This window comes from Panthera leo, chromosome C2, assembly GCF_018350215.1.
Source record: "Panthera leo isolate Ple1 chromosome C2, P.leo_Ple1_pat1.1, whole genome shotgun sequence".
Classification (NCBI taxonomy): Eukaryota; Metazoa; Chordata; class Mammalia; order Carnivora; family Felidae; genus Panthera; species Panthera leo.
This window is the reverse complement of record NC_056687.1, coordinates 67,749,217-67,771,355: the sequence shown is the minus strand read 5'-3', so window position 1 is coordinate 67,771,355 and position 22,139 is coordinate 67,749,217. Positions and strand designations below refer to the sequence as shown.

Below are 22,139 nucleotides of genomic sequence, written 5' to 3'. Positions count from 1 at the left end.
AAATTACTCGGCGATAAAAAAGAATGAAGTCTTGCCATTTGCAACAATGTGGATGAAACTAGAGTGTGTTATTCTAAGCGAAATAAGTCAGAGAAAGATAAATATCATATGACTTCATTCATGTGGAATTTAAGATACAAAACAGATGAACATAAAGGAAGGGAAGCAAAAATAATATGAAAACAGGGAGGGACACAAACCATAAGAGACTCTTAAATACAGAGAACAAACTGAGAGTTGCCGGAGGGGTTTTGGTGGAGGAATGGGCTAAATGGGCAAGGGGCATTAAGGAGGACACTTGTTGGGATGAGCACTGGGTGATAAGTAAGTGATGAATCACTAAATTCTATATCTGAAAAAAAAAAACAACAAGTTCTTTTAAAAAAAGAGAATATACAATAATATAGCTGACAAAATTTAAATATGCAAGAAGTAGTTAAAAGAGTTAAAATAATTTCTTGCACCCAAGGACAGAAAAGAACATAAAAATATTATGTTAAAAAATATTGTTATATTTTTCTTACACATTTTATTTACTTAACTATCATTAGTCCTCCTATTATGAATTACCACTTTTGACTAGTCCTGTTGCTATTTTAAGTAATAGCATTTATGCAACAGAAAAGAAATATAACAGAATATATAATTTCAAGTAAATACCTATTTTTCATGTTTTTATGTTAAAGTGATAACATATGAGTATAATTATATTATTATTTATTTTCACACCTATAAGATTGAGAAAAAAAAAAAGCCAGACATTTTCAAATGGTAGCAAGGATATTTAGAAGAGAAACTTATATACTGCTTGTGAGTATAAATTGGTACAACCACTTTGTGAAATCATCTAGCAATATTTAGTGTATTAGTTTTCTATTTCTGTGTAACTAATTACCAGTAAAGCATTTTCACAGTTCCTGTGGCCCAGGAATCTAGGCTTAGCTGGTTTGCTGGCTCAGGGTCTCACAAAGCTGTAATCAAGGTATAAGTCAGGGTGTCTTCTCATCTGGAGGCTTGACTGGGGAAGAGTCACTTCTAAGCTCTCTAAGGTTGTTGGTAGAATTTATTTCTTCATGGTTGTAGGGCTGAGGGCCCTGGTTGCTTTTGGGCTGTCAGCTGGAGGCACTTAGGTCCTAGAAGCCATTAGTAGATCCTTGCCACATGGCCCTCTCCTTAGGCAGTTCACAGCATGACAGCTCACTTCTTCAAGCCCCACAGGAACATGTCAAGCCCCAGTTTGCTAAGATAGAGACTTATATAATGAAATGTAATCATGGGACTAACATCCAATTATCTTTGCCATATTCTATTGGATATTAAAATTAAGTCACATGTCCCACCCACACTTGATGGGTAGAGATTAATACGGCAACACCAGGGGGCAAAGATCAGGGGGCCATCTTAGACTTCTTCCTATCACAGTTAGTGAGGTTAAAGATGCAATATCCTAGGATCTAGCAGTTTCCCTACACACATGAAGATGTGTGCAAAAATTTTCATAGCAGCATTGTTTGTAAAAAAGAAAAACCCTATTGTTATACAATTTAAAAATGTCTCAAACTACAAAAAGATGAAGTCAGAGAGATATTCACTAATAAAACACATTGCGTGGTATGATAACATTTTTGTAAAAGTAACTATATATATACATATATATGTATATATATATACATATATATACATATATATGTATATATATATATGAATTTTGCTTCAGAAGTGGCCTACTGTTGTCTAACAAATTCTCCCACCACTGAGAATCACTGGACAAAACACAAAAACATTAAGGCATGGAGGAGATACCATGGCAGTGAGAATTTATGGGTCCAAGATCTGTAAGAAAAGGGAAGCCACAAGAGGTGAGCCTGACATTTGCCATCACTTTTCCACCTGAGGTGATTGCTAATTCTGAAAGCAGTGGCTGAAAAACTGAGTGGAGCTTTTAGCTATCTCATGGGGCTGAGGAAGCTGGGCCAAGGACAAAAGGCCCTCATCAGGAGTAAGGGTGAACTGGAAAGAAACTAGTTTTCACAAGGACTAAGTCCAGCTCTGAATAGTCTCAGTTCCTGATTGGAATGAATTGATCTCTCCTCAGTTTAACGATGGTGGGGTATACTTGCCCCCAAGTGTCTCCCTTACAACAACCTCCCTTTCCCCAATCCCCCTGCTCAAACTCAACTCACTCTAGAAGATACAGCATTCACCAGTGGAGAATACTGATGTGGCAGGGAGAGATCCAGGACAAATGAACATTGCATAGCCTAGGATTCATGTAATGTAGTCCTCCCTTCCATACTTATAAATGAATTGAGCTACCAGACCTCTTTCACACTGCTTCTCTGCCAGTGTTTTAAATTGATCTGATAAACCATGTCACATGTGAGACTTTCCATTCTGTGACCTCTGCTTGGCTGGCTGGCTTCAGTCCTTTTTCTTTTGAAGGTACTGCTCAAAAAGAATTCCGTCAAATTTAACAGTAACAATTATTTGCCCAAATTTTCATTTGCGAGCCCTTGAGAGTGAAGCAACTATTTATGCTTCATTCAATTTCTTAATTGTTTTTGATACTTCTCATACATTATCAGGCATAGGGGAAGGGGGGGGAGGGAATACCCAGAAGTTTCCTCACACGTGCTGCCTGTGAATGCCTTAGACATGAGGCACTGACTTAAATTTTTTTTTTTTTAATGTTTATTTATTTATTTATGAGAGAGAGCGAGCTAGCAGGGAAGGGGCAGAGAATGAGAAAGACACAATCTGAAGCAGGCTCCAGGTTCTGAGCTGTCAGACTCACCAACTGAACCGTCAGATCATGACCTGAGCCGAAGTTGGACGCTTATCGGACTGAGCCACCCAGACACCCCACGAGGCACTGACTTTTAACACTTGTAATACGCCCTCAGCCTTCATTCATTCCAAGGTTCGTTCAATAAACGTGTGCTAGGTACCAACCATGTTAGAGGCTGGTTATGGAAAGGTGAGGCAAGGATCCATCCGCCCTGGAAGAGCTACGAAGACAGGTTTGTAGACATACTTTTGCAATTCAAGCTAAGTACAGTCCTATGGTCCCTACACCACGATTCTCCAACCTTTACCTTTGACTACTACCCTCCTCCTCAGCGAAACCTCCCAAATCCTCGACTCTTCATTGGTTCCCGCTAACCTCTAGGGCTTGCAGAGAAAGACGGCTGGAAGACTACGTCTCCCGGCAGCCTCTGCATTAGGGCAGCAGAGCGGAGTGCGCAGGCGCATGGGTCGGCCCCCGCGCGCAGGCGCACTGCGAACGCCCGCTGAGCAGGGTCTTGCTGCTGGGTGCGCGGCGGCGGAGAGCGAGGGCCTGGTGAGCACCGGCGCTGGCCGGCTGTTGGAGCTTGTGCGCGGGAGAGGAACGGCGGGCAGGCAAGCGAGCAAGCGGCTCACCCCAGCATCGGCACCGGGATCGGTTGCCTTGAGTCTGGTGAGTGCGGGGCCCCGCGGCCTCGGCCCCTCCCCCTCCCGCCGGCGGATCCGGTAGTCCTCGGCGGGACCCGGGAGAGGCCCGGGGCGAGGGCGGGCGCCGGACGGGCTCGAGCTTGGGTTCCTGGGCCCGGGCGCTCGCGGCGCGTCCATGCGTCACGGCCCGGCGGTCCTAACGGCCGCGCGGCCGGCGGAGGGGAGGGTGGGGGTGGGGATCGCTGGTGTGATCGCCATCGGGAACGCCGGTCGAGGCGAGGCAGGGCGGGGCGGCGGCGGGGCTGGAAGCGGCGCCGGGGACTGCGGGGCGCCGAGGCAGCGGGGCTGAGAGGAGGCGAGCGCCGAGCCTGCGCCGCGGCCCCGTGCGAGCGGGGGGCGGGGGTGGGCAGCGCCGGGTGCTGGGATTTGAGGCCGGAGGGAGCAGGGGGCGCGGGTAGAAATCCCGTCTCGGGAATTCACAAGTTACAGCCCGTGCTGGAGCCGGTGGTTGGGAGGGGGGGGGGGGCGGGGGTGGAGACGGACGACTGCAGTTTACAGATGTCATAACAACATGGGCCTGAAGCGGCTGACCGGGGTGTGGTAATTATAGGAATGACAGAACTTAGTCTGCACACAGCGTGTGTAACTGGTGATGCGAGGGAAACAGCGAAGTATTCGATGAAGCGCAAAATGGGAGGAGAAAAACTGAAGGATGACTGGAGTCAAGGAAGTCTTGAAGGAATGTTTTAGGTTTGAATGAAAGTATTTAATGTTTCACTTTTAAGGGAAAGATTTCAAAATCATTGATTTTTAAGGTTTAAATGCCAAGTAAACAAATTTGAAGTGCTTTTTTTCTAAAACATGCTAAAATCAATATTACTTTTTCATCCTTTTTTCCTTTAAGAAACGGTTCCTTCAAAACCCCTGTTTCTCAGCAGTAGATGAGTAAGTGATTTTACCCTCTTGTTGCTTCCAGGCTCATTCTTGACATTAACTTGTTCTTGTATTTGTAATATTTTGGAACGGATCCAGAAGTTATTTCCCCTTAAAGATTGTTAAGATGCAATTTTAACTTTTTGAAGGCAAATGATAGTGAAGTATATTGCATTTTCACTGAAATCATTTATTCTTGGGGGGGCCACTCTGTATACTTGATTATAAGATGGAGGATGTGCGAGAAGGAATGAACATTTGAACTCCTTTCCAGGTATTTTGCCGAGTACTTTAGGTATGGTAAAACATTTAATGCTTACAGTAACTCTGAAGTAGATGTTAATTTTTTCCATTCTACGATAGAAGCTTTGAAAGTCAGAGAAGTTAAGTAACTTACTTAAGGTCATCTAGCTCTTTTTGGAAACAGCCTGAAAACCCAAGATCACTGCCATTTTAAGAATTATTTCTCCCCTCCTTACATACCTCTTGGTTGTATATGTGTGTGTTTTTCAAAAATTATTACTTAATGCATTCATTCAGTATATACTTAATGAGTGATTGTATGCCTTCAGACTAGGGATACAGACACCGCCAAAACGCTGTTACTACCCCCATGGAATTGATAGTGTGGAGGGGAAGACTGACATAGAGTGAATACAAATATTAACTGCTTGGCATTTTATCAGTCATTATAACTGAGCAGAAATTGTAACGTACTCTAGTAAATAGCAAGTTTAAATGGAATTAGACATGAGCCTTGAGGACAAGGTTTACAGTCTAGTAGAGAAACAAAACATATAAAAACCTAAAACCAAATGACAGAAGTAAACACCTCACCTGAAGTCAGTATACTTGCATTTTGTTACTTTAGGCCCTCTTCAGAGAACTATGATTTAATGTTACGGACATTGACTTTTATCTACGATTGGTACGTAAGAAAAGACAACATGAAAAAAATCTTCATTGCTTATTTATTTTTTGGGCCTTATGAGGTAGATACCTTAGAGACAAATTCTTTTTAAGAGCCCAGTGGTAGGCTTTTTTTTTTTTTTTTTTTTTTTTTTAAACAAATGACTGTTTTTATTAGATCATTTGTGTTTTGTAAGCCATCCTGTTCATCCTGTTGCTCTTCACACTTTGGCTATTGGGAGTGGGGTGGGAGTTCAGAGCTGTGTCCAACTTTTGTAATTTTCCTTAGCCTCAGCCATGTTATAAACTATATCAGATAGTTTGGAATTTCTCTCAGTTGTTTCCTGGACTATTTCTTTGTTGCTCTCAATTTAGTTTCTACCTTTTCCCTTTCATTTGAGATTAGGGATTATAGCTTACTCTTCTTATCACCAGTGTTTTAATACAATGTTTGCTAAATTAGCAATTGTCTTGATTTATGATGTTTGTGTTTTGAAGTCTGTCAGATTGTTTTTAGAGATATGTATGAATACTTTGCATAAAATCAATTAAGATTTTGGGCCATGCAAATAAAGGTGACTGACCTAGTGATGAAGGTAATTCCCTATTACTCAAAGTCTTTGTTTTAAGATCGCTGTACTCTGCAGGTATTATGAATTCAGCCATAATAATGGAAGAAAACATTGGAAATGGTAAACAATTCAATTAGCTGATTGGGGCTGATTTCACTCTGTTCTTGCTGCAGTAAGCAGGAGGTGGCCCCAGGCCAACGGGGGGCCAGATAGGGCCTGCATTAGAAAATTTTGAGGCCCTGCAGTGAAAGAGCAGGGATGAAGACTGATGGAACGTGCAGTTCTGGGTTTTTTTTTTTTTGTTTTTTTTTTAAAGATGTTACAACCCCACCAAATACAGATCTAAGTGATAAAATGTTTCTGACCTAGTATAGTAGATTAATTGGGGCAGTTCTTGAAAGCAGGCAATAATCCAGAATGTGGATAATGGGGATAATCTTCTTCACATAACAAGAATAATGCTGCCCTTCATATACAAAGATAAGTCTGCTTACTCATCGTGATTGATTTTCCAGCATGAGGAGGGATATTTGCTGAGTTGTCCATGAGTCTCTGTATTCTGACCAACAAGGCAGCTTGGGGTCAGAATGGGGGCTTGTAGCTAGGAAACAAAGACAAACAGGAGGGACTAACATCTATTGATGGATCAAGTACTACATTAATTGTTTTCACTTAATTATCCTTGCAAAACCACTTTGAAGAGGTGGTAACATGTATAGGGTGGTTAGGTAACTTGTCCTACTTCATGGAGTACATGATGGAGCTGGAATTCAAACAGGGCTATTTGTACTATGTTCACACCAACCATTGAAACTTGGTTTTTTCTTGGTTTGCAGTTCAGTCTTCCAAGCAGAATAAACTAGATTTAGTTGGTTTAGCATCATGAAATGATACTGTGAAGATCTACTTCACTAAAGGCTGAAGGAAGACTGTTCAAGTTCCTTCCTTTATTGCCATTAAAAAATACAATTTTTTAACTAGAATAATATGTGAAAAACAATTGTCCCCTGTCCTAGCCTCTGTACTATTAGAGGCTATCTTTTTTTTTTTTTTAAGCTGTTTACTCTCATTTATTAATAAGTTGTTTCTATTGCTTTTTCATGATATAGCAATTTCAGGCATTACCTATGGACTTTCTTACACACACACACACACACACACACACACACACACACAGCGTCTCCCTCCCAGTCTCTCAGTATAATTATCATAGTCCTTTATTAAGTCAATATTCAGAGTGTTTACAATAACTATGTAAATATTCACAACCAAACCATGTACTATTATGATGTCATTTCTTCTGTTAACCTATTTGTGTTTTTCCAGGAGTTAATACTTTTTTTTCTCTCTTTATTTCCTGAAATAGTTGTCTTAGAACTCTGTCTCTTTAATGCAATCTGGACTGGTTACTTTCTAGGCCTACTTGCCACCTGTTATCCTGGAACTTATCTTTACATCACTCTTAAAATTCTCTTTGCCTCTCTCCTGTTTTGGGTCTCGTGTTTCTCCTATTTTTTTTAGCCTCCTGAGAAAGAGTACCTGGGAAGTAAAAACTTTCTGAGATTGTGCATAATTGAAATAGATCTCTAGTCTATCTTAACATTTCATCAGTAATTTGGCTGGGTATAAAATTGTAGGCTTAAAAAATTTGAAAGTCATAGCTTTTTGTTGTTTTCTTGTGTTCCATTGCTGCTGTTGAAGTCCAAAACCATTCTGAATCTTCTTTGTTTGTATGTGATCTTCCCATGAACAAACTGAGCCACCCAGGCACCCCAGAATATTATTTTTAACCCCTGAAATTCCATGATAATATGCCTAAATAAGTTGTTTTGTTTTAATTTTTTTTTAATGATTATTTATTTTTGAGACAGAGAGAGACAGAGCATGAACGGGGGAGGGGCAGAGAGAGAGGGAGACACAGAATCAGAAGCAGGCTCCAGGCTCTGAGCCATCAGCCCAGAGCCTGATGTGGGGTGAGATCGTGACCTGAGCCACCCAGGCGCCCCATTGTTTTTTTAATTTAAGGGCACGTCATGAAAGCTTATAAGCAAGAATGCTTCATGTCATTTAGTTCTGGAGAATTTTTTAAAATTATTTTCTGGACTTTAGGTAAAAATAGTTTTCAAGTTAATTATGCTTCCCAGTTCTTGACACACTATCAGCAAACCATACAAGATCCTTTAAGTTTTTCTTTGATTTCTGAGCCCTACTTCCCCATTACCGTTTTCAGTAGGCATTCACTGCATTGTGATTGATACATTCCTTGATTATATATGAATCATTGAATAATTGTGAAATATGTAGTGGTGTGTGTGTACGTATTTAGTTTATTATGTTATAGACCTTGTCCTGTTTCTTACTTTTTTAAATTCAGCATTGTTTTTAGAGACTTTTCTGTTTTGTTGTCTGTACATATAATTGTGTGTGATGTTATTCCATAATACACATCTGGCACATTTTATTTTTCTTTCCCACCTGAGTTGCCTTTCTGGCATCACAAATACACCATGGTAAATATACTCTTGTACATTATTGTGGACCTGTGTGAGAAGTTCTCTGGGATATACACACAAGAGTGGGATTCCTGGGTTATAGAATAGGAGAGCTAGTTTATGTGCCTAGTAGAAGTATAGGAGGGTTCTTGTTTGCCCACATCTTTGTCAGTATTGCTTTTATTCAACTTTGTAATATTTGCCAGCAATGGATATAAAATGGCATCTCACTATTTCAGTTTACATTCTCTGATTACTAATGAGTTTGAGCATCTTTTGGATCCGTTCAAGTTTTCCCTTTTGAAAATTGTCTATTTTGTCCTTTGTTTCTCTTTCCTTTGGGTTACTGTCTTTTTGGTTTGCAGAGGTTCCTTGTGGAGGTTAGATTTGAATGGTCTGTTCCTTTTAGGCTTGGAAAATACCTTCTCTAGGCCTGTCATCTTTCTTTAATTTTGCCTATAGTGTCTCTCATTGAATGGGTATTCTAAATTTGATGCCTTGTTTCTTTGATAATCTCTTCCTCATCAATTTTTTTTGTTCTCTCTTGGAATTTGTATTTGGGTATTGGAACTCTTAGGCTGTTCTTTTAATTTTCTTTTCCTTCTTATTTTCCGTTACTTAGTCTTTTTGTTCTGCTTCCTAAGAAATTTCCTCAGTATTATCTTCCAACCTTTCTATTGAGTTTTTAATTTCTATCCACATTTTAAGTTTCTTAGAGCTCATTCTTCCAGTATCTTAAATTTTTTTTTAATGTTTATTTAATTTTGAGAGTGAGAGCACAAGCAGGGTAGAGGCAGAGAGAGAGAGGGACAGAGGACCCAAAGGGTCTCCATACTGATAGCAGAGAGCCTGATGCAGGGCTCAATCTGACAAACTGTGAGATCATGACCTGAGCCGAAGTTGGATGCTTAACCGGTTGAGCCACCCAGGTGCTCCTGCTATAGTATCTTTATATTGATTCACAGACACTATAATCCTTCTGAAGATAATAGTTTTTAAGTTTCCTCCCTCCCACTCCCATTTGCTGTTTCTTTAAGTTCCTTTTTTTGTTTCTATTGTTGTCTTTTCTGTATAGAGGCTTTCCCCAGCCTTCATCTTACAGGGTTTGCCCATTCATATTTAAGAGTGAAGTGTCAAAAATGGAATTGAAAACTCTGTAGGTGTGGCATGTTGAAGGTGGCCATTTATGGGAGGAGGGGGGACACTCGTAGGTCCTTTCTCGTGGTCTCATCAGTTTCCCGGATCCAGAAAGAGAACTTCCAGCCTCTTGCCTGGAGGATATATATACCTGGCTGCTATGTTTTGAGAATTCATCTTAAAAAGTAGCTGGAGTTCTCACTGTTCATTGTGTTCATGTAATCCTGTTTTCTGTATGGCACCTGTACTTAGAGTCTCTTTAGTTTGGTTTCTGCAGAGCAATCCTCTCAAGAACTGTAGGGTTGGGGAAGGGATGGTTGCTGGCTCTAAACAGTGGGGGAGGAAATCTGGTTGTGATGACTGTAGATTTTCAGCTAATCTTCTAGGTTTTAGTCCCATTCCTGTCTACCTTCAAAGATGCCTGTGAAGCCTCCTGCTTGCGGGCAGTGTGAATCAGCTTTTTTGGAGGTGTTTAGGCTTTAGAGTTCTCCACTTTGCTAATAAAATATCATTTGACCATTTGTTTTACGGCTTCTAACAAGGTTTTGACATCTCATCTGTGATTCTGTCATTCCCGTGGTTCATTCCTTTAAAAAAATGTTAATAATTTTAGCATCGATTAATCTACCAGATTTACCATTTTATTTCTTTATATAAACTCTTTTTTTCTATTTGAGTATAGTTGACACACAATATTATATTATTTCCTAAACTCTTTATTTTCTGATCTGTTCATTCTTTCCACAACATTTGAGGGACTGCTGTATGCTCAGTGCTATGCTTAGTATACATTTAAAATTTTTTTAATTTAAAATTAAATTTTATTTACTTATTTATTTATTTAATGTTTATTTATTTTTGAGACAGAGAGAGACAGAGCATTAATGGGGGAGGGTCAGAGAGAGAGGGAGACACAGAATCTGAAGCAGGCTCCAGGCTCTGAGCTGTCAGCACAGAGCCCGACGCGGGGCTTGAACTCATGAACCGTGAGATCATGACCTGAGCCGAAGTCGGAGGCTTAACCAACTGAGCCACCCAGGTGCCCCTAAATTTTATTTATTATTATTATTTTTAATGTTTATTTTTGAGAGAGACAGAGTGTGAGTGGGGGAGGGGCAGAGAGGGAGACACAGAATCCAAAGCAGGCTCCAGGCTCTGAGCTGTCAGCACAGAGCCTGACACAGGGCTCAGACTTGTGAACTGTGAGATCTTGGCCTGAGCCAAAGTTGGATGCTTAACTGACTGAGCCACCTGGCACCTCTAAAATTACATTTTAATTTTTTTTTTTTTTAGCATTTATTCATTTTTGAGAGACAAAGAGTGAGTGAAGGAGGGGCAGAGAGTGCGAGTGAGACACAGAATCTGAACGAAGCAGGCTCCAGGCTCTAAGCTGTTAGCACACAGTCTGGTGTGGGGCTCAAACTTACAGACTGCGAGATCATGACCTGAGCTGAAGTGGGATGCTTGACTGACTGAGCCACCCAGGGGCCCCAAAAATTGATTTTTAAAAAGAAAATTTCTGAGGGGTGACTGGGTGGCTCGGTTGGTGGAGCCTGCAACCCGATCTCGGGGTTGTGGGATTGAGTCCCATGTTCAGTGTAGAGATTATACTTAAAAATAAAATCTTAAAAAAAATTATAATTTCTGATCTTTAGTTGTTAATATGTTTTGGGAAGAAAGGTACATCCTATATGTGCTGCTTCTTAATTTGAAATGTGAAAACCCTCATAAGTGCACATGTGATAGATATATTACAGAACTAATAAATTCAGTAATGAATATGAATTGGATTAAGGCAAGTTTGTAAAGTTTTTTTTTAACATGAAGGAACTCTACACCAATTTTGGGGAAAGATTTATCTAAAAATATCCAGCTACAAATAAATAAGGGAAGAGGTAGTTTTTCTTAAAGATCTAAAGTATTCGATCAGAACTTTGATGAAATAACAGAACATTGAGATGATAAAATTCTAGCCAAAAGTAAAGAAATTTCAGTGTTTTAGGTAGGCTAGGAAGCTTCACTGTAGTAAATACATGCTTTCAGCTCTAGTTTTTGAAAGTTTTTTTATTGTATAAATAGTACAGTTGCTTACTGTAGAAAATTTGGAAGATATAGAAAAATATTAATTTGCTCTTAAAGTATTTGTATTCCACTTTAAAAATATAGAAAATAAGTTGGGTTTTTGTTTCTCAGCATCCAGATTTTTCATACGTTATTGGCCAGATTTTTCCCATGTTAGTATTGCTTTTCTCATTTCTCAGAATATTATTATCATTTCCATAACCAAGCCCTCAGTTTGGAAGTTTTAGGTTTACAATTTTTCATTGTAACAATCACAATGCAGTGAACAGTCTTACACATACTGCTAATTTTATTTCATTTGGGTGTATTCCAAAAGTAGAATTACTGAATCCTATGGTATGGATTTCTAAAAATCCTTAGTAAATATTTTCCTTTAAATGTTTGGATATTGAGAATGTCTTTGGTGAACATTGCAAGTTGGGAATCTGTAGATACTGGAAGGTGAAGTCAGAATTCAGGGTCAAAAGTTATAGTCAACTTCTCAGTGGAAGAAAATTTGAAGCTGGGACATGAGAGAAAATAGAGATTTCTATTTAGATTAATGGGGTTAGAGCTAGAAGATGGAACCAGAGATGAGCACCTATGAATTATGTCTACAGCATTGACTTTTCACAGTAGTGGCTTAGGGCTGTGTTTTCCAGGCTTTGCCCGCCCCGAACACTAGAATGTTGTCACTAAAATAAAGGAACTCTTTGAATCACTTTACAGGAAAAAAAAGGAGTAGAATATTTTCAAATTTATTTTTCTTCTCTAATTTTTATTAAAATATTTTAAAGGGGCCTGCTACCACTTGATTAGAAGTTGGTAAGAAAGGAGTAGTATTTACAAATGAACTGAAAGGTTTTTTATACTTAATTCATTTATGCTTAAATTTATAAATCCATAACTTATTTTGTAATCATATTTTGTGGTTTTGGGTTTTTTTTTTATATTAAAAGCATGTCATGTTTTCTAATTAAATTATGCTTAGTTTATATAATTAACTATATTAGTAATTTATGGTGTTTCACAAAGAATATTGTGAATGTTAAATATTTAGAGCTTTTAGTGTGTTGGGATTTACTGACTGGGTGGATTGACTCAGAACACTAAATATATATCATCTTGAATATAATAAAATATAAAAAGATGTACAGTCAGTATGTTGGGTAGGCATTGGTATAGGATGAAAAGAATATTGAGTGAATCAAGGTCAAGGAATCTTGTAGGACAAAGAAGTTCAAATTTGATCTGAGATATGCCAGAGACTCACTCTGGGTCCTTAAGCATTGAGGTAATACAGCGGAAAAGGTGTTGAGATTAATCAGAGAGCTGTGTGAAGGATGAATTGAAGAACAGCGGAGTCCCAAGGTTAAGGAAGGGTGGGTTAGAGTTTTTTCAGTTATGTGGATATTAGGATGACAAGGACCTGGACCAGACTGGTGGCAGTGAGAATGGACAGGGGTAGATAAAATCAAACACTTGGGATAGAATAGTAAGGAAAATTTGATAATTAACTAAATGGACATGAAGGAAAAGGTGGAAGATTTCATTTTGGAAGAGTAGAGTGCATTCTGTTTTACCACCAGTTTTGCATCTGGTTTTTAATTTTGTTGCTTTCTTGGCTTTATTTCCTTAGAAACCATGGAAAACTAGGCACGATGGCTTTAATTTTTAAGGCTCCTGGTTCCTGAGAGAGTATTTTGAAAAATTATTGACAGTAACTTAGGTTTTTTAAATTAATTGTGTAGGTGATAATACACTAAAAATAATTGCTTAGGGTTAGCAAAATTGTTCATACTATTACTTTGTTGTTCCTTTTATAATCCTGTATAGATTTTGTTTCATTTCTTTGTTATCAAAGTTCCTTTCAATCCAATGTAAGCTTACGTTTCAACTGTATTTTGCATTGTTTTCCAGTAAAGCTTTTGCTTCACTATAATGTTTTTCAGTTGCAGATGCATATCAGAATTTACTTGGAAATCTTTAAAGGAAAAAACTAAACACTAGAGACCTAGTATGTGCTTCAGACTTATTAATGAAATTCTTTGGAAGTACAGCTGAGGTGCCTGTTTTTCAAAAAGCTCTCCCACATGGCAGATATAATCCCCTCTTTTCTCCATAAGGAGGGTGAACCAACCAATCTCAGTTATCAGTAGGGATGTAGAAATATTTAAGATTTTTTATTTTAATATATACTTTTTTTTTTAGAGTAGTTTTAGGTTCATAACAAAATTGAATGGAAAGTAGAGTTCCCATGTATCCCACTACCTTCCCCACCATCAACATTCGCATTAGAGTGGTACATTTGTTGTAATGAAACTAACACTGATACATGATTATCCAAAGTCCATAGTTTACATTAAGTTTGCATTCATTCTTTGTGTTGTACATTCTTTGGAGTTTTGACAAATATATCGTTACTGGCATCCACATAATCCAGTAAAGTATCATACATAATAGTTTCACTGCCCTAAAAATCCTTTCTGCTCTGCTGTTCGTTCCTTCCACCCTGCAAACCTTTGGCAACCACTTATCTTTTAACTGTTTACATAGTTTTGCCTGTTGTAGAACGTCATTTAATTGGAATCATACCCATGTGTTTTTTCAAAATTCTCAATGTGGCAGATATATCTCTGTACCCCACAAAAAGGAGGAGAGGAAGATATTATATTAAATAATCTCATTTATGTATAGTGGCATATAAATTTTTCTTTTATTTTTTTTAATGTTTGTTTATTTTTGAGAGAGGGAGGGAGGGACAGAGCGGGGGAGGGGCAGAGGAAGAGGGAGACACAAAATCTGAAGCAGACTTCAGACTCTGAGCTGTTGGCACAGAGTCCGACCTAGTGCTCTAACCCATGAACTGCAAGATCATGACCTGAGCTGAAGTCTGATGCTTAACCAACTGAGCTACCCAGGCGCCCCATATGGGTTTTTTTTTGTTTGTTTGTTTCTTTAATTGAAGTTGTAGTTGATACAATGTTACATTACATTCAAATATACAACATAGTGATTCCACAACTCTATACCTATGCAATACTCACCACAAGTGTAGCTACTATATGTCACCATACGACATTGTTACAGTACTGTTAACTATATTCCCTAGTGTCTTCTTTCCCTTCCTTCCATCCCTGTGACTTATTCCATAACGGGAATTCTGTATCTCCCACTCCCCTTCATCTCTTTTACCCATCCTCCCACTCCTCCATCCCCTCTGGGAAACCACGTTTGTATTTATGGGTTGGTTTTGCTTTTTGTTTTGTTTTTTAGATTCTACATATAAGTGAAATCATAGGGTATTTGTCTTTGAGTTATTTCACTTGCATAATCTCTAGGTCCGTCCATCTTGTTGCAAGTGGCAAGATATCTCTCTCTCTCTCTTTTTTTTTGGTTGGCTGAGTAACATTCCACTGTGTATATATACACCACGTCTTTATCCATTGGTTTATTGTCTATCAGTGGACACTTACTTAGCTTCCTTTCATACCTTGGCTGTTGTAAACAATGTTGCAGTGAACGTAGGGTTGCACATATCTTTTGGAATGAGTGTTTTCATTTTCTTTGGGTAAATACCCAGTTGTGGAATTACTGGATCATTAAATGTTTATTATTTTTGAGAGAGAGAGAGAGACAGTACAAGCGGGGGAGGGGCAGAGAGAGAGGGAGACATAGAATCTGAAGCAGGCTCCAGGCTCTGAACTGTTAGCACAGAGCCTGATGTGAGACTCAAACCCACAGACCACAAGATCATGACCTGAGCCAAAGTCAGATGCTCAACTGACTGAGCCACCCAGGCGCCCCAAAATGGTGTGAAAATTTTAAAGAAAATATTAACATAGAGTTTAAAAGGGTGATACACCATGACCAAGTGTGTGTATTCCAAGAAGCAATCATTCAATATTAAGAAATCTATTAATATCTCACCATACTTAATAGGTCGAGATAGATAAACTTGACCATTTTAATAACTGCCAAAAAAGTCATAAAAATTCAACACACATTTCAAGTTTTAGAAACAAGTAAAATAGATATGAATGGGTGGTAGGTACTTAGATGTCATTTTTTAAGATATCTCAAAACCATACTGCAACACAGCTGGAGCTAATAGATTGCTGGTAGGAATGCATGATGGTATAGCCACTTTGGAAAACAGTTTGACAATCTTCTGAAGTTAAACATACTCTTATCATATGACCCAGCAGTGTCGTTCCTAGTTTTTTACCCAAGAAAAATGACAATATTTGTTCACACAAAAACCATATGTGAATATTTATAGTAGCTTATTCATAATTACCAAAAACTGCGAACAACCCAAATGTCTATCAGTTGGCAAATAGATCAAATGTGGAATACAGTGGAATACAATTCAGCAATAAAAGGAATGAATTATTGATAGATGCAACAAAATTGATGAATCTCAAATTAGTTAATACTGACTGAAAGAAGCCACATTCAAAAGGCTACATACTGGGTGGTTCCAGTCATTTTACATTCTGGAAAATGCAAAACTATAAGGATAGAAAATAAATCATTGAGTGCCTTGGGTTGAGAAGGGAGTGGATTTACTAGAAAGAGACCTGACAGAACTTCTTGCAGTAAAGGAAATGTTCTCTCTTTGTGTTTACTTAAATGTTAAGTTTTACTGAATGTAAATTATAAATTATACCTCAATAAACCTGGCTTTTTAAAACATGTTTATTTTGAGAGGGATAGAGGGGTAGAGAGCATGCATGCATGTGTGAGAGCCATCCAGGAGCAGAGAGGGAGGGAGGGAGAGAATCCCAAACAGGCTCTGTGCTCTTAGTGCAGATCCAATGCAGGGCTAGATCCCATGAACCGTGAGATCATGACCTGAGCTGAAACCAAGAATCAGATGCTTAACCAGCTGAGCCATCCTGGTATCTTGTAAATACATATTTAATTCTTCACCAAGAAGACAGTATTGTAAAGATGTTGAGTTTCTTTAACTTACAGTTAGAATGTTATCTGAATATCCAATGACTTTTTTTAAAGAAAGAAAAGATTGGACTAAGAGTTAATTACTTTTTTGGCCTGGGAACTTCTTTACGTTCTTATTGAGGACTCCAAAGAACTTTTGTTGATGTTATTGTTTTATATCTGTTAATATTTATTATATTAGAAATCAAAACAAATTTTATGTAAAGTGTTTTTTAATGTTTACTTATTTATTTTGAGAGAGAGAGAGAGAGGAAGGGGCAGAGAGAGAGAAGAAGAGAATCCCAAGCAGGCTCTGCGCCATCAGCTCATAGCTCCATATGGGGCCTGACCTCATGAACCGTGAGATCATGACCCGAGTTGAAACCAAGAGTTGGATGCTTAACTGACTAAGCCAATCAGGTGCCCCGAATGAAATATTTGGAACACAGAAATACACAGTACACATTCTATTAAGCGTCAGAGTAATGATGTCATCACGTCATAAAGCTTCTGAAAAACTTATGAGTGAAAGTGAAAAATAGCATAGGTAGTATCTTAGTAATATTATGAAAATAGTTCTCATGAAAAGCATTTTTTCACATATGATATTGTCAAATACGGAAAAGTTTGAACCAGTTTTGAGTTTAATGATGGTGGTGGGCAACTTCCTCATACATGCTGGTGTACATTGGTTCAGCATTTTAGAGAGTACTTTGATTCTCAGAATTTTAAATGCACGTGCTTTAGACCTTTAGGTTACACTGTTTAGAATTCATTAATGGATATAACTGAATGTGTGCAAATACATGAAGGAGAATATTGGTTAAAGCATTATTTGTGATAAGAAATTTGTGATAAGAGACAAACCTAATTGTCGTTAATGTTTAGTGTCTAGTTATTGTATAAAAATTACTTTATTAAAAATAATTTATAGGCATTGAAATGGAAAGTTGTCCAGAGTTGAAGCAGAAGTGCAGAACTGAGTGTATAATTTCCCCATCCATGTACAATAAAAACCAGAAGGATATGTGTATACTTGTATAACCAGTTTTTGAAAGGATATGCAGAGAACCTGATGGTGGTTACCTTTAAGAGGAAGTACATTTCCATTTTTCTGTTTATGCCCTTTCGTAGTGTTCATTTTTTTAAAAATGTGAGCTATTTATTTATTTAAAATTTATTTATTTTGAGAGAGAGAGAGAGAGAGAGAGCATGTGTGCGTGCACAAGTTGGGGAGGGGCAGAGAGAGAGAATCCCAAGCAGGCTCTGTGCTGGCATTGCAGGAGCCTGCTTGTGCACTGCCAGCACATAGCCTGAAGTGAGGCTTAAACTTACAAACTGTGAGATCATGACCTGAGCTGAAATCAAGAGTCGGACACCCAACCAATTGAGCTGCCCCAAGCCTTTTTATAATTTGAAAGGCACAAGTGCACTGTAAGGATGATAGAAATTATTAGTTTGAGTGTTGAAATCATTTGTGAGTTCTCAGATGCCACCATTTAACAGGAAAAGAAAGAAAAAACAGGTGCTGGCATTTCTCATGTCTGTTTACTTTTGCAGAGCAGTTGCTCTAATCAAATAGGACTTCTTGATATTCTTCATCAGTTGTACTTTCTAACATCTGTGCCTTTTTCTTTGTACTCTTCTCTGTTTTGTGTGTCTTTCTCTTTTAACTTCAACTGCTGAAATCCTATCTATCCTTTACAGCCTAACTGAAACACCATCTTCTCTATGAAGCTATCCCTCATCACTTTAGTCAGAAGAGATCTTTTTTTGAACCTTTGGAACTATTTATAGCCATTTCTTCATTACACAAATATCAGATGTGAGCTATATATGGGCCAGACAGCGGGAGTATGCTTTCATCTTTTTTCTCTTCACCTTATAAGGTAATATCCCCATTGTGCACATAAGGAAACCGAGGCTCACAGAAGTTTAGTATTTTTTCTACGTCGTCATACTAAGAAGTAAATTTGAAAAGAGAGCTTCAAGGCCAGCCCTCTTCTCTGGACTTGCTTCTTAAGTCTCTTTAATAAACAGAAGTAAGTGAATAGTAGTTTTGTATGAATATTCCTTCCCTGTTAGATTTTTTTTATATTAAAAAAATGTTTGCAATAATTTGAAAATTTCAAGAAGTGTATAAAAATCTCCTTTTTACCCTTCATCCACATTCCACATTTTATCTTTTACTCCATTTGTTTTATCATTTATTCTTTCTTTCTGTATATGTGCGTGTGTGTGTATTCCTGACATTGCTTTTCCTAAATTATGTGCCCTTCCAGCTCCATGTTGAGTGTAGGCTTCCAGTTATTGAAGTCTAATTGGCTTTTGGTATTGTTAAACTTTATCCAGGTCTTGCCCTGTTACTATAGACTTTCTCCTTTCTCTGACCTAAAACTTCTGATTCTTACAATGCTATATTGTGATATTTCAGAGCCAAAATGCTGTTTGCTTCAGGAATCCAGCTTTTTTCTCTAGATCATTTGTCAGCACCATTAAGTGATTCCTTCAGGATTATTTGCAAATTCTCATCTGCATTGCCCCCGCCTTTCAGTCTAGTAAAACTCAATCTGACAAAATGCCACTGGGTATATGTATCAGTCTGCTTAGACTGCCGTAAAAAATACCACAGATTGGGTAGTTTAAACAACAGAAATTCATTTTATCCCAGTTCTGGAGGCCAGAAGTCCAAGATCAAGGTGCCAACAGGGTTGGTTTCTGGTGGAACTTCTCTTCCTGACTTGCAAATGACCACCTTCTTGCTGTGTCCTCACGTGGCCTTATTTGTGGGCACATAGGGGGTTAGAATGGGGGAAGAGATTTCTGGTGTGTTTCTTCCTTTTTTTTTTTTTTAAGTTTATTTATTTTGAGAGAGAGTGTGAGCAGGGAAGGGGCAGAGAGCGAGGGAGAGAGAGAGAATCCCAAGCAGGCACTGCACTAGGACCTAAGTCAGCACAGGGAACCCAGTGTGGGACTCAAACCCATGAACCGTGAGATAATGACCTGACCTGAAATGACCTGAAATCAAGAGTTGGATGCGTAACCCACTGAGGCACCCAGTGCCTCTTTTCCTCTTCTTATAAGGACACTTTTCACCCTCTCTTCCTCTTTTTATAAGGACACTAGTCCTACTGGATTAGGGTTCCACACTTATGACATCTTAATTAACCTTAATTATCTTCTTAAAGGTCCTATTTCCAAATATAGTCATATCGGAAGTTAGGGCTTCAATATATATAGTTGGTGAGGGTGGAGGAGTACAGTTCAGTCCATAACAGTAGAGCATCAGGTTTATAATCGGGAACGTAGATTCATATCCTTGCTGTATCTTGTATTATGTAACCCTGGCCAAGTCACCTCTTTTAGCCTCCTGAGTCCTTAACTGTAAAGGATGAGAATAATAATTTCTTGCCTCATGTGTTTGTTAAGAGATTCAGGTAAAATAGATGATGCAACACAGCGCATTATAAATCAAATGATTCTGAATTCAGGTGTGCAATAAAATCATCTTAAAAGGAACTCTTCTGTGAATTCCAGTCTGACTGCACAAGGAGCTCTACAGACCCACTCCCTAGTAAAAGTGGGAAAAACTTTAAAAACAGCTGTTTAAAGCTTCTGGAAATGGCCCTAGGCTTCCATTTGGGGGAAGGTTTTCTTCTTGGGAGGAGCAGGACATCAGGATTTCTCTTCCCACCCCCAGGTGCCTGATGCTGATGCTAAGTTTTGGTATATGTGGTGGAGAGGTAGTTCTGGTGCCACCCACCCTCCTACCTACCTGGACAAAATACTCAGCGCCTGTAGGGGTTATCACTCAGAGAAGCGTGCTATTGTCTGTACTCCCAACTTGAGAGCCCTAGTTCAGAGATTTGGTTGGGTGGTTAGGGAGAAAAGCGGGTCATAAAATAGCTCCTCATCTCTTCTTCAGGGAATTAATTTACAAGGGAGCACTGATAAGAAGAATAGCTGACTTCTCAGCAGAAACAATGGAGGAGAGAGGCAGTGTAATAATACATTTTAAGTACTCAAAGACAAATACAGTCAACCAAAAATCCTATATATCCAGCAAAGCTATCTTTTTAAAATGAAAGCGAAATGAAGATTTTCCCCAGATAAACAGGAACTGAGAGAGCTTATTACTTACAGACCACCTTGCAAGAATGCTAAAGGAAGCTTTTTATCCTGAAAGCAAGTAATCTCAAGAGAGTAATTTGAATCCATATGAAGAGTACCAGTAAAGGTAATTATGTAGCTTTAAAAGAGAATATAAGGACATATTTTTTCTCCTTTTTTCTTAAAACTGATTCTTGGGCTTATAAGGTATGGGAATGTAGTATATTTGTAGCATATCTGTCAATAGCACAGAGGAAGTGAGTGGAGGCAAAGCTATGTCAAGCTAAGGAAATGAATATAGGTGATAAATAATTATTACAGTGCATTATTAGGTTTGTAACATTAAATATATCTATAACAATAATTCCATCAAATGGAGGAAAAGGCAGTAGAACTATATAGCATAGCATTTCTACATCTTACTGGAATTAAGCAAGTAATAAATCTGAAGCTAGTATAAGTCTGAAGTTAAAATGTTATATGGTAAGCCCTTGAGCAGCCACTAGGGGGAAAAACTAAAAATACAGTGAAAAAGTCATTAAAGAAATTTTAGTGCTTCATTAGAAAATTTTCACCTAATGCAAAAGAAAGCAGTCAAAGTAATAAAGGAACAAAAAAGACATGAGACACATAGAAAATGAAAAAGCAGTTGTAAATAAACTGTAAGTAATAACATTAAACATGAATTGATTAAATTGTGTAATAAAAAAGGCAGAGATTTTCAGAGTATCCCAACTATATGTTCTCTACAACAGATGTACTTTAAGTTTAAAGATACAAATACATTTAAAGTATAAGGATGGAAAAGATCTGTTATGCAAACAGCAATAACAAGAACACTGGAGTGGCTATTATAATATCTGAAAAAATAGACTAAAGCAAAACGTGTTACCAGAGGTAACTAGTAAGTAGGTTACTAGAGGTAACTAGGCATCTGAAGTGAACGTGGGACATTTTCAAGGATAGATCATATACTAGGCCACAAAACAAATCTTAATACATTTAAAAGGATTGAAATAAAAAAGGTGGTCCTCTGACCACAGTGGAAAGAAGTTAGAAATCACTAACAGAAATTTGGGGAACTCACAAATATGTGGAAATTAACATACTCATAAATAACCAGTAGGTCAAAGTAGAAATGAAAAGAGAAATCAGAAAATACTTTGAGAAAAATGAAAATGAAGTTACTACCTAAGAAAACAGTGCTTGGGGCGCCTGGGTGGCTCAGTCGGTTGGGCGTCCGACTTCGGCTCAGGTCATGATCTCGCGGTTCGTGAGTTCGAGCCCCGCGTCAGGCTCTGGGCTGATGGCTCAGAGCCTGGAGCCTGCTTCCGATTCTGTGTCTCCCTCTCTCTCTGCCCCTCCCCCATTCATGCGCTGTCTCTCTCTGTCTCAAAAATAAATAAAACGTTAAAAAAAAATTAAAAAAAAAAAAAAGAAAACAGTGCTTACAGGGAAACTTCTAGTGATAAATGCTTATATTAAGAAAAAAGAAAGATCTCAAATCAGTAACCTTCCATCTTCAGTCACTGGAAAAAAGAGCAGCCCA

At 38.3% G+C, this 22,139-nt stretch overlaps 1 protein-coding gene across 7 annotated transcripts in view; it reads left to right on the top strand.

Moving 5' to 3' along the window:
- The first annotated feature begins 3,265 nt into the window (after positions 1 to 3,265).
- Positions 3,266 to 22,139, top strand: part of KPNA1 (karyopherin subunit alpha 1) — a 69,095-nt gene continuing 50,221 nt past the window's right edge. Inside the window, exons 1-3 of one of the 7 annotated variants that reach the window (XM_042955937.1) lie at positions 3,981 to 4,182; positions 18,370 to 18,522; positions 20,624 to 20,717. In XM_042955937.1, coding sequence (XP_042811871.1) covers positions 20,699 to 20,717 — 19 coding nt within the window. In that variant the 5' untranslated portion in view covers positions 3,981 to 4,182; positions 18,370 to 18,522; positions 20,624 to 20,698. Of the gene's footprint in view, positions 3,458 to 3,980; positions 4,183 to 4,336; positions 4,378 to 17,700; positions 18,523 to 19,547; positions 20,718 to 22,139 lie in introns of those variants that run through there. The other 6 variants (XM_042955939.1, XM_042955936.1, XM_042955940.1 and 3 more) reach the window with 6 other exon arrangements.